This window comes from Solanum verrucosum, unplaced genomic scaffold (genome assembly GCF_900185275.1).
Source record: "Solanum verrucosum unplaced genomic scaffold, falcon-dt-bn FXZP01000222.1, whole genome shotgun sequence".
NCBI classification, from domain to species: domain Eukaryota; kingdom Viridiplantae; phylum Streptophyta; class Magnoliopsida; order Solanales; family Solanaceae; genus Solanum; species Solanum verrucosum.
This window is the reverse complement of record NW_026020027.1, coordinates 1,701,727-1,715,311: the sequence shown is the minus strand read 5'-3', so window position 1 is coordinate 1,715,311 and position 13,585 is coordinate 1,701,727. Positions and strand designations below refer to the sequence as shown.

General features: G+C 27.9%; 1 protein-coding gene across 2 annotated transcripts; it reads left to right on the top strand.

The window, feature by feature from the left end:
- The first annotated feature begins 4,965 nt into the window (after positions 1-4,965).
- LOC125821306 (plasma membrane-associated cation-binding protein 1-like) lies at positions 4,966-11,738 on the top strand. Of its 2 annotated transcripts, XM_049500722.1 has the most exons (6): positions 4,966-4,978; positions 8,944-8,970; positions 9,658-9,803; positions 10,264-10,353; positions 11,011-11,095; positions 11,162-11,506. In XM_049500722.1, exons 3-6 carry the CDS (start codon positions 9,693-9,695, stop codon positions 11,488-11,490), a joined length of 615 nt encoding a protein of 204 aa, XP_049356679.1. In that variant the 5' UTR covers positions 4,966-4,978; positions 8,944-8,970; positions 9,658-9,692; the 3' UTR covers positions 11,491-11,506. The 2 variants fall into 2 exon arrangements, with proteins under 2 accessions (XP_049356679.1, XP_049356678.1); XM_049500721.1 differs by lacking the exon at positions 4,966-4,978 and having other exon boundaries at positions 8,789-8,970; positions 11,162-11,738.
- The last annotated feature ends 1,847 nt before the right edge of the window (positions 11,739-13,585 follow it).

Genomic DNA, 13,585 nt, shown 5'->3' with positions numbered 1-13,585 from the left:
CACTTTCATGTTTTGATTATCCCCAAATATCAACATTAACACTCCAACTGTACCAATTCAATCAGTGAGTATTGCTTACAATTCCTAACTTCAAATTCCAACAAACTCAAGTCATAGAAACACTTAAATTCTGCACCCAATTTTGGTGAACTATATTTTTTCACAAATAAATCGATGTAGAGAAAAGTAAGGAACTTACATACATACATACAACAGAGGGAATTCAAAAACACTCCGGTCATACAAATATTCATAAAATTGAAAGAGATTACGGATAAATTAGTTAAGTTGGAGTAGTTTTTTTAATCCTTTTTTTTGTATAAAGTAGAGAAACCGAACAATTCAAAACTTGCGGATATATTGATTATTAGGGATGACAATTGGGTTGGTTCCATTAAATTTGGGCTGATCAAAATGGGTCAAGACAATAAACAGATCAAGACTCAATTCAACCCAAATTTATTTGGACAAAAATGGGTTGGGTCAAAACAGGTTAATAACGGGTCATATCCCAACCCGCTCAATTTTTACTAAGTTCTAATAGCTTTATTTGTTATTTTATAAGCTTCTAGTACCTAATAAAATTATTTTTTTCTTATTATATAACATAGAAAATAAAATAAAATGATTTTTAATAATATTTTGACAAGATTTCTCAAAAATCAATTTGGGTTACATATCAACCCAATTTTTAATGGGCTAAGCTAACAAATGTGTGGGTCAATAGCCAACTCATTTGGCGGGTTGGGCTTGATTTTGCCACCCCTAATATTGATCCTTCTCTCGATATACATAAGTTATGTAGCAGATACATAACTATAAATAAGATTTATACTTATTTAGATTTGAAATAATTAGAGTTATGTATCAACAATAACATTTGTACTGGATATATTGTACATAAATAAAGTTGTAATGTATATGACAAAGGTGGACTGATGTACCGGATGTTAAGAGAAGCAAGGAAAAAGGGATTTTTGTGATTAATTCAAATGATAGAGATTTTTAGAAATTATGTTATCTTAAATCGTGTAATTATACAATTTTCCCAAAAAAAAATTACCTTAAAAGGTATTAAAGTAAATAAGTTATAAGAATTGTTAAAAAAAAATTGAAAAAATAAAGGAAGCAAGTGTAATATTATAAACCACAAGGGAGGTTGATATGACACAACAAAACTTAAAGGAATGTCTATGAAATTGTCCAGTTTTTTTATACAAAACTAGTTATTTTAGAGTAATATAGTATCGTTTGGAGGTGATTTATATTTGTTGGCGGATCAAAATTGAGAATAAAAGTTAGTTCATTAAGGAAGAAAAATTGACTGGTCAACAATACATAACGTATACCAACCATCATTCTAATAAAAAAAATTTATTGCATGTACATATTGATGAGTAATCCTTTCTTGTACTACTTAACATAGTGTAGAACAATTTAGAAACATCAATTTAAGGGGGAATTAAACCACACCAAAATGGGATCATTCGTGCAAATGACCCATTAGCAATCTCCCAAAGAGCTCCTCTATGTGTGTGGGCTATTTTTTTTCCAATACAATCCAATTTTACAAGATAATCACAAAACTATTAATCATAACTCGTACTTTTACACACACTTCACATTACACCATTACATACACACAATCATATAGAGAGAGCATGAGAAAGACATATCACATACTCACATTTCTCTTCTTTTTTTCTCGCCCACCTCACACATGTGATCAGAACTTTCACAAGAAACCTTTGGATATAACAGTCATTAATATTGAAATTTTTTATCTGGCTCGATAATTTGATTTTCGATGATTTATGTTCATCCCTAGTTAGAAGTATACCAAGTCATTTCATAATAACTTCAAAAATGTTAAATTGGTTCATCGAAGAATACAAGCAAAAGTGTGGGGTATATATATGTGTATATTACATTGTATAATTATGTGTCCGCCCATATACCTGTATATATCCCTTGTATATCTGTGTACCTCATATATATATATATATGCCACGAATTTTGTTTATGATATACATTTTATATACATGTGATACACATTATTGCAGTGATGTTTTCCACATCAACTTTATATGATTATATCTGAATTGTTTTTCTTCAGTAACCACTCTGAATGACTTCCAATCTTCCTCAAATTTTGTATAATCTTCCTCAACGAATTCGTAACACATAAAACAATTACTAAGCTTCATTTGAGTCAACAATTTTGTGCTATCAACAAATTGTGGCAAAGTCAATTATATTGTTACAAGTGTTCAAGATTTTATATATATATATATATTTATATATATTTATAACGAAAAGTATATTTTAACTAAGGTAATCAATCAATTCATTGTATGTGGCTACGCCAAGCGTAAAATACCTCTAAGTAGGACTAAAGTAATATCCTGCTACTTGTAATTCTTTAATTGATATGAATAATATTTTTCATATGGAAGATTATTTCCTTTTTCTTTCAGATAAACTCAAACTAACACTTGGACTATACAAATGTTGGATGTCCATGTCACAGAGTTTGATACAAAAGGATTAAGGCACGTAGATGATGGTAAACACCAACTAAAATTTAAAATTTATGAATTTTATTAGCGATTTCAAATAAATGTAGAATTATATTTAAATTCATAATTAATTATATGTAATAAATATTTGAATACATATACATGATATATATATGGACAAAAATTATTAAGTTTCGTGAATCATAACTAACACGCTGAACCTGCCTAGGTAGACAAATGAGAGACACAATTTATGTATCACCATCAAGAAATGAAAGGATTTTGGTAGTTGCTACTAGCTCCCAATTAATTATGTTGTAGATTGATTTGGACTTGGGATTTAATAGACCCTTGAAATTGAATCTGGCTTAGAAATATCCTCGTAAAAACTAAAATCTTCAAAATAATAGAGGTGTAATAGCATTTTGATAATGACTGAAAAATTGTTTTTTATCTGATTAATAGGAATTTCTTCCCTCCCAAAGAATTTATTTAAAATTAGATCGAAAAGTAAGAATTTGTAATTGAAATCAAGATAAACATAATGAGAAGAATTCTCTTCACACATGATGCTAAGAAGCAAGTTTCTATATAAAAAAAAGAAATTTTGTTTGTGTACCACAAATTGGAATGGCTTACTCTTTCATTCTTAATTAAAAAAATTAAATTTAAATTTTATTAAATATAAAATTATTTTTATTAGAGAGCAAATATTTTGATATAAATTTAAATTTAATTGATTTTAATGCAAATATTGTACGAGTGGAAAAAAATGATAGACAGATAGATAGAGTGGAATATATTTGTGAATATTTTTAATTGTTTAATAATTAATTGTAGATATATATGAGTACATTTGGGTTGTCAATTGACATATGGTAATACAAAACAAATGAAAAAATCTAAAATATTTTGTGAATGGCTAAAATCAAGATCGCTTTCAAGATGACAGAAGAGCAATTAATGTGATACTACATAATTCTCCACTCAAATATTAAACCTACACCTCATCTTATTTGAAGATTCCTAGTTTTACATAATAATATTAGGAACTAGTAATTCATGGAGATGTGTTCTTTTATATATATATAAAGAGTCTTTGGATGCAGAAAATATTTTACCTTAGAAAATTCATTTAAATTTCTCTTGATATCACATAAAAAAATCCTTCTCTCTTCTTCAATAAAATTATTCTTTTTCCTATTACTTTTCTGAATAATAATTTTATACAAACTTCAGACTTCTAATCATTTAAAATTAATACACATATTTGGAATCAGAGCAAAATTACTTCTTAGACAGTAACTTGCCACGACACTATATATATATTGTGACAATTTACTTACTATTTTCAATTTTAATTCTATATCAATATTTTGTTAGTTTCCCAAATAATGTCCATAAGAAATGATATAGGGTAGAGTGATTGCTTTAATAATTATGATGACTTGTATTTCCGTTTGATCAACCAAAACAAAAAAGGGGGGAACAACTCAACAGCTCAAGTATATATATGCCTTCATAAATAAACTGGTGGTTTATTAAAAACACATACTGTATAAAAATACTAAAATCCAAAAATATTGAAAAGTTGGTTTTGGTAAGAAATAATATTCATGTGTTCAAGGTATACTCAATTTGCTGTTTACAGCAAGTTTCTCCAATGTATATCACACTTTGTGTTTGTTGGCAGGACTACAAAGACTTAGCTCAAATTATATTCTCAAAAAATTATTCTACTGTCAAAATATATTATTTTGCTACATAAAATCTTGTAGTAAATTTTTGATTTAGAACGAATATCAGTTATTTTAAAAATTAATTACAAATATTGGATGACTTATGATACTTGAATCTTTTTTATTATTAACACTATGTTTGGAGGTTTGCTTATGTTTCATCATAATGTATCATATTATATTGTATTGTATGATTCTAATGAATACAATGTTTGGATCATTCTCCGTCGTCACCACATATCTATAACTTGAATGATAAACCTACAAGAAAGTAGGATATGAGATAGAATTAACAACTATGAAAAGGTTAGATAAGGTAAATGATAAAATAGAATTGTTAAATAATAAGTAAAGACAAAATGAGAAGATAATATTAAGGTAATAACGCGATCACACCAAATCTATTGTTACATAAAATGGTTCTAACAGTGGATTTAAATGATATGAAACAATATAATTTCAGTAACAATCAAAACAAACATTGTATGGATCAAACTAACAATATAACACAATGGGTGTCAACCAATATCCAAACAAGGTGTAAAGCAAACCATTAAAACTATAGTCATTTAGGTGCCAATAAGAGTCGTGGATGAATATGATTCTTTCACTTTAGTTAAAAATTTCAGGTTCGAGTTTTAAACATGAAAAATGAAATCATATTAGAGAGAATGACGTAACTACAAATATCAAACAAAACCAAAAAAAAAGAAGAGAGAAGTTGTTAGGTGTCCTTCCTTGTCATTAGTCCTTGATTAACAAATCAATATTCCTTAATCACCTCTTTTATTTATAATCACCCCCATGTGCTTTGCCAACGTATTATCATCACCTCTATGGCCCTACTTATCAAATCATTAATCAAACATATATTCATCATTCAATTATTTTATTTGAATTATATTTGAATTAACCTTCCAATCAACCCCCATTCCTCATATATAAAACTCTATTTTTAGTCATTACATTTATGTATAAGTAGGTAAAAACACTATTCCTATCAATTATTGATGGATAATCCGACCTGTTTAATTTGTTGCATTTGTTTTAATTAAATTTTCCAATCAAGGAATAAAACCTATTTTTTTTCCTTTTGTCAATAAGTAAATAGGAGTTTGAATATGATTTGGTTGAAATTTAAAAATATATATATACTACTAATTGAAATTAAGCTGGGGAAAAAATATTTAGAAGTTAAAATCGTGTTTAGCCATTAAAATATAGTTAAAATTTTATAGGTGAAACGTGAAAATAGTTGAAAACCGTCTAGATCTTATTTTTAAATTTTAAATTGAAATAACCCCGACAAGACAATTGCTGACACCACAACAGACCCCATTTGGATTTAAAACATTTTGAAGAAGTTCAAAATAAAAACAGCCATTATTTTTTTTTAAAAAAAAAAGAGAGAGAGAGAGAGAGAGAAGTTATATTTGAACAAAATGAAATTTTCGAAGGAAACATAAGAGGTTTCATTAATTAAAGCTGACTCTATAAATGTTGTCGAATAATAATTTCTCCAAATATAATTCTACAACACTTTGTTGTGTTTGACACACAGAAAAATAGTTTTCATGAAAAATGGTTTTGTGAAAAATGAATAACTTATTATTTTTTTTTGCTACTCTTACGAGAGTAGTTTTTTTCTTAGTATAATTGCTAGAGAGATAGACCGATACCATTCTGAACATGTTATACTAACTTTGTTTTCCAAATATTAGGTTCACCCACCTTTGTATTATATATTTTGGACCTATAATTTTTAAAATTTAACAATTCACATTAAGACCTAAAGATTAAACTGATTAAATTTATATCTTAAATGCATTTTTTCGTAATAGTGCATCATCCTGAATACACCTCTGTAAAAAAGTATTCAAGTTAGTAAGAGAGCAAAGTTTGTAGATTCAAACCAACACATAATTGCTCTGGCTCCATGGTACGTAAACGGCAAACTACTTATCCTAAAAATCGTTATAGTTGAACTTGTATATGATCAAGTGAGAGCATGTGTCCTAATCTAACTCTTTTAGGTTTGTTTAGTAGCGATTTAAATATTACTCAATTATCAGTTAAAGCAAAATGAATATGACTAAATAGAGTGATGTAAAGAGCAGTGAATGTAAATCCATTATGTTAATGTGATTAGACTCAGCCTTTGCTCCAAGAGTATCCTTGTATGAATATGTTAGATAAGGTAAAAATAAAGTTGATGCTCAAGAATATTGATGTATATTCCTACAAACAAGATATAAGTTTCATCATTCATGCAAACTACAAACCATTTAATTAACCAACCAACCAAGCAGAGTTGAGTACTCATTAAATTGGATGGCAGTAATGTAATTTGGGTAGAACAAGGAGGGCAGATTTGAAAAGGGGAGATTTGTTTTGACGGCGTGATTTTTGTAGAAACCAGCGAAGCCACGTGAGCAAGTTGGATTTAAGGTCCCACGCCACCTATGATTGACCCATTTGCTAGCTGTCAATTTCTTTTACCCATTTTGCCCTCAATATTCTTTTCTAATTCATCAAAATCACCTACTCCAATCATTATTTCTTCAAATTAGTCAAAACCAACCAATTCATAACATGAAATGACAATAATACCCTTCAAGGAATCGTTTTGGTAGCTCGTTAGAGTTACGCCGATATTAGTAATGTAAGAATTATTTTTATGGGTATTAGTTATGCAAAGATTAGTTATTTCAGTTTTTTTATAGCATAAGATAATACATATATTTTCTCCTAACTTATACATGTATTAGTTATGTAGATTTTCAAACTGCAAACCAAACATCGTATTAATTTTATGCATGAATAATGACCTCCTAACTAGCTATCAAACATGATATTACTTGTGCATGATTCAATACTTACTTAACTGATCACCTTCAAACTAGCTATGAAACGATCCTTTATTATATGTATCTCAATTGTTCATTAGGTTCATGTTATTTTCCATCAGAGCAACTATGACAACCAATGTTTAACCAAATAAAAACTAAATACGTACTCAAGATGGTTTATCTCCGTTGAGAGTCGAATTTTAATATCTCATGGTTTTCATCTACTTATTGACTAGTAAATCACATTCATGTGAGACTTATAATCCAAGAAAAGAGATAGATAAATGATTTTTTTTGTCTTAGTTCAGTTCAGATTTTAAGAGTAAAAAAATTCTTTGACTACGACTTCTAAGTATCTTTAAACATTTTGAATTGATAATTATTATATGATTTATAGTACATTAGGTTGTTTTCAAATGCGTAATTTTTATCTTTAACACAATAAAAATTCCATGTTTAAATTTATGTTAAAAACTAAAACAAATGACTCTCAAAATTCATACCTTCACATAAATTAAGACGAATGAAGTATTTAAATTAATTATGTAAGGGTGAATTTGGTATTTAAATTAATTACTATTTTATTTTATTTTCTAAAAAATAAAAATAAACATGTGTGTTGTGCAAGTATCCAATGCTCAATTCTACATTCATCCCTGTTCACAGAAAAAGCCAGAGGTGAGAAAGCATGGTGGGGTAGGTCATTTTGGTGATAAACACAGGGATATATGAAGTGGTGGAGTCAGAATATTTTTTTTTAGGTCCAAAATATTAATAAGTAAATATATGAAAAATTTAAAGGAATTTAATATCTATTATATATATAATTTTAATCTTAACTATACAATATAATATTTCACACAAAAAAAATCGAATGAACCCCATGCACTCCTGTTGCCTGTGGGAGTGTGCAAAAAATGATTTAACTGATATACCAAGTGGAAAAAAAAAACATGATTGATTTATTGATATTGGGTTAATGGTTTTGTAAAATTTGTATTGGGTTATTGGTTCGATTTTTCAGTTTTATGATTTTGGTTAATGGTTAAATCGATAATTCAATAAGATTATATTAAAATTACTATTTTACTCCTAATTATATAATATAACATTAACATTTTATCGACCTTATTTCCTAAAATTTTAGTATTACTTTCTATTGTAGGCAACACAAACTAGCTTTGATATCTTTTTATTGTGACATTTTCTCTCTTCTCGACACAAACTAGTATTACCTTCTCGCTTCTCAATTTTTATTTGATTATGACAAAGACATACAATTAACATTTTTTCCGCAATTTATTGTATGAAATTTTAGAAGGAATTTGAACAATTTTGTCATAAACAAAAGTGATCAATGAGAAATTTGTATTGCACTTCTATTCTTATTACTATTTCTATTTTATAAGCATCGTGTATATATGACTATATGAACAATTGAACATTATTCTTATTGATTAAATCAAAAATCAAACCATTAAAGGATAAAAAAACCTATTAACCAAAAATCAATAATAAGTACTTTATTAGTTTAGTTATCCGTTTCGCATATTTACAAATTAATAATTTAATAATATATAAAATTGAACCGAACAGACCGATGCAATTTGGCTCCACACCTGGATATATGTGTAAATAATGAGAAAGAGAAGGAGTATTTGTAGTTGAAAATAAGTCTTTGTTGGTATAAGGCCTTGCCAGGTCCTTATATTTGAAGCACAGTTGGCTACAAATAGAAAAGTTATTTTATGAATTGTCCACTTATATATAACAACAGTTATCTGTTATTATTATTATTTGAGAGCAAATATATAATAGCAAACGAAGAAGAGAGAGATTTCAGTTTGCTTTCTTCATATTCATGTAAGTGAAACATACAATACTCAATTCTTTCTTGCTTTCTTACTACAAAAAGGTTATGATCAATTTCGTCGTTAAATTGTTTGTAGCTAAATAAAAAAAAATTATATAGAATTAGCAACGAATTTTGTTGTTTAGCTATAAAATTTGTCATTCGTTAACTCTTACTTTTCAGTAGCTTTTTGATAATATATTGTTAATTCATCGCTGAATAGGATTAGCAACGGATTTTATTGTTAATTAGCTACAGATTTTTTTTATCATTAATTCCTGTTTTTCAGTAGTTTTTTTTATAATATGTTGCTAATCCATCGATAAATAAGATTAGCAACAAAATTTGAGAACAGTAGGATAGACTTGAGGTCAATTCTTTCTTTTAGGTGTTCTATCTATTGTTAATTTCTATTTTTTCAGTAGTTTTTTTATATATAATATACTGTTAATCCATCGTTAAATATGATCAGCAATAAAGTTTATTATTTAGCTACAAAAATTCATCTGTCATTAATTCTTATTTTTCTCAGTAGTTTATTGCTAATTCATCGTTAAATAAGACTAGCAACATATTTTATTGTTTAGCTACATAATTTATCATCCATCTCTTCGTCTTACCTATTAATCTTTTATAGCAAGAATTTTTATCATGTTGTGTATTTAATTATTATTTTTCTTCCTACAAATTAAATATAGATATTTTGTGAGTATTTGATTTGAAAGAAATAAAGATGGGATACTGGAAAGCAAAGGTTCTTCCAAAGATCAAGCAGATCTTTGATAAAAATGGACCCAAGAAGACTGCTGCTGCTGAGGCATGCAAGACTTTTGATGAAGCTAAGGTAAAAAATAAATATATTTATCAAATATTTTAATTTGTTATAACAGATAATTAATATGTCTTTATTTAATGTTTTTTTAAAGCCTGAATAAGTTTATAAGTCTCAAAAAATAATAATCAAGAGAGCGAATAAAGGGTAAAATAGTAAATTATTTATTTTATTTATGATTTTTTAAGAGACGTATAAAGGGATAATTAATATGTGATGGAGGAGAATTATCTCATAAAATCATTTTTTTGTTAAAAAGAATTAGAATCAAGAAAAATATAATATTTTTTACACAAATAACTTAAATTTTATATATTGATGATGATGTAAAAATCCTTTATATTATCACATCATTTAAATAACTTTATTTGCTGGTATACTAATGATATGTAAAAAAAATATTATATTATCAGTACATATAACTTAAATCTATAAAAACAATTAATATGAATTATTGTCTGCTAAATTTCAGGAGGAGTATAGCAAGGAGTTTGAAGAGAAGAAGATTGAGCTTCAACCCAAAGTTATTGAAATTTATGAAGCTGCTGCAGTTGAGATCAAGGTTTTTTTTTTTAATACACTTCATTTATTTATTTGAACTTTAATATTTTGCAAAATTTAGCAGAATTATTAAATAGTATTCTTTTTGTTTCAAAATGAATGTCTAAATATATTTTTTATTAAATATTAATTCTTCTTAATATGCTATTTTAAAAAAATTATCTAATAAATTAGGGTAACTAAATTATACCATTACTAAAAAAAGTCACGATTTTCCACTAGAAAATGTTAATAGTTATTTCCACAAATATTTGAATTGAATCGTTGAGAAAAGAAAAAATGGTGAGGATTTCATACACAAAAATTAGGAAGCTTCCCTTATTTTAGTGAGAATCTATTTCCCCTCATGCATCTTCTTAGTGAGCTGGTTCGATGAAAAATGAGCAGAAGAAAATCATGTTGTAGCAAAAAATCTTTGTTTCTAGGGGTGACCTTACATTTATTATTTTTTAATGGAGGTGAAATGAATTGAAGTGACACTTAATAATTTTTAGAGGAATAAAGTATATACATAGTATGATTCAAGTTGTGATAACAATAATCGAAATATAGAATAAAATTATGTACGATAATAAATCTTAATAATTCAAATCTTACACATGTAGCAAAAAATGAGTGCACTGAACTAGGTCTTTATTATTATGATGATGATATACAGAGTTTAGTGAAGGAACCAAAGGGTGCAGGGCTGAAGAAAAACTCAGATGGGGTTCAGAAATTCCTTGATGAGCTTGTGAAGATTGGTAAGTATTTTTTTTTGTAAATTTAGAAATATATTTAATTGTGACTAAATTTTGGTGTACTTGAAGAATTTCCGGGATCAAAAGCTGTTAGCGAAGCAAGTTCAAACTTTGGGCCTTCATATGTATCCGGCCCAATTCTGTTTGTGTTGGAAAAAGTTTCCACTTTTATAGTCGTCACAGAAGATAAGAAGGGAGAGGAACCCGCAGCTGCTGATGTGGCAACTGATGACGTGCATGCAACAGCCACGTCAACTGAAGAGGTGGAGGTGAAGGAGAAGGAGATAGTTATTGAGGCTGGAGAATCAGAACCTGCTGACGTGACACCTGCAGTCAAGGTGGAAGCACCTGCTGACGTGACACCTGCAACTAAGGTGGAAGAAGCACCCAAGGCGTGATGATCCAATGTACTAAAATTATATCAGTATGTGCGGACCAAACACAATATGTATACTTCAATTTGTCTTTATTTTTATTTACTGTGAGAAACAAGACACAAACTTGATTTATTATTCTTTTGCTAGTGTTCTCTCTTTCTTTGTACAATATTATCTCATGAACAATGTCTTGTGTACCTATTTTTATCCTCAAACTTATTCCATTTGATTCTTCAATACTACAGTAAGTTGATTTGATTTGATTTCTCCCCTTCTTTTTCTCCTTAGTACAAAAGAAATGATATGGTTAAGAGTATCTTCTATTTTCAGTACTTAATTAACGTGTCAAACTAATAGTGTGGTTGGTGATAGCTGGAAAACTATATATACCTAATGATCATGAAAATTGATGATTTTAAATTTTCAATTAGTCATATATAGATAAATTAACCTTCAAGGTTAAAAGTTATAACTATAGTTGAGCCTCATATTATAAGATTTTTCTCCTCTCCACTTCTAACATTGGCTTCCGTCCCATTGAAATTATTATCATATGATGATAGCGGAGATAAAAAGAGGAAGATTTAGCTTATCTAACTTTTCTTACACTACTTTTACCTCGAATTGGTAACGGATAAATTTTGAAGTTAAATAAGATTAGCACGAGCGATTTAGCAATCAACTATTTTTGTTAGCATGTTCTCTATGAAATAAAACTAAGACCACATTGTAGTCTAAGTAATTAATGACGTGGCTAATTTCTCTACAACATAAAATATAATTTTTCTTTGATAATAAGATCAATTTTAGAGAAAAAATAATCTATTGCGTGTACATATTATGGTTGATGTAATGGTATCCAAAATGAATCGAAAAACTGAATTAATTCAATTTGATATAATATTTCGATTCTTCTATGTTTATCCTCACCTTATTTTTATTTTATTATTATATAAGTATAAGAGAGATGGTAAACATTTTTAAATAAAAGGTTGATGACACGTAGCAACTGTTTGAGGGGGACTTCTATTAATCTAATATGATTTTGTATCGTCAGTCTAAACTCTAACCATTAACCATAATTTTCATATTAATTTCAGATCAATAATTAATTATCAACATCAAGGATATGGTGGCTTATATTGAAATATAAAATACAACACAATTCTAATAATAATAAAATAAAAATAATATAATGTAAATTATTGAGAAAGGAAAGAAGGGATACATCAGAAAATTAAATATTGACAGATAATACAACTCATCAATTCTGATAGCAACCAAATTCGATTGCCCACACGCAAGAAACTATAAAGTTGGACCAATTATGTATAATAATAACATTTGAAATTGATGTATCAAGAAGAAGCTTGATTAAAGCAGCTAGGCATTAATTTATCACTCATAAAAAAAAGTTATTCATACATTAATTCTTGTATCATTTATACGACGAGTTTAGGAGATACACAAGAAATAAGTTATTCATGTATAAAATTAATATGACGTTTGGTTGATAATTTAGAAATCCACATAACTCATGCATAAATAAGTTATGAGGGAATCTATGTATAACTAATACCTAATACTTCATAACTCTAACCAGTTATTATCAGTTTGTTGATAAGAAACAATCTATCTACCTCCACGAGATAGTGATAAGGTCTACGTATACTCTACTTGGATTCAACAAGCATACTTGTTCACTTTGACCAAAACAATAAATAAACTAAAAATAAGAAAAGACGTGAGGGTGGTCTTGCAATCATTTTTCCATAGAGGTGAATTTTTTGTTGGCTCCTTCATGCAATTCTAGTCTAGAATATATAATTTTCTTGCTTTTCATTATTTCCCCTCTCTTGAGCATCACCACCACCACCACACACATATTTAACGAGATTAGAAATTCTCAATGTTTTGATAGATAAAGTTATCCGATATTTATACTAGTGGAGGTAATACGTATTTTGTAAAACTGATCAAGGTGCGTGAATTAACTAGGACATCACTTGGGAAAAAATATTGAACTACATAATCGACAGGACACCAAACCACGTGATTTTACTATGATTTAAGTAATGAAATATGAAGAGATATAACGAATTATGCACTCCCTCCA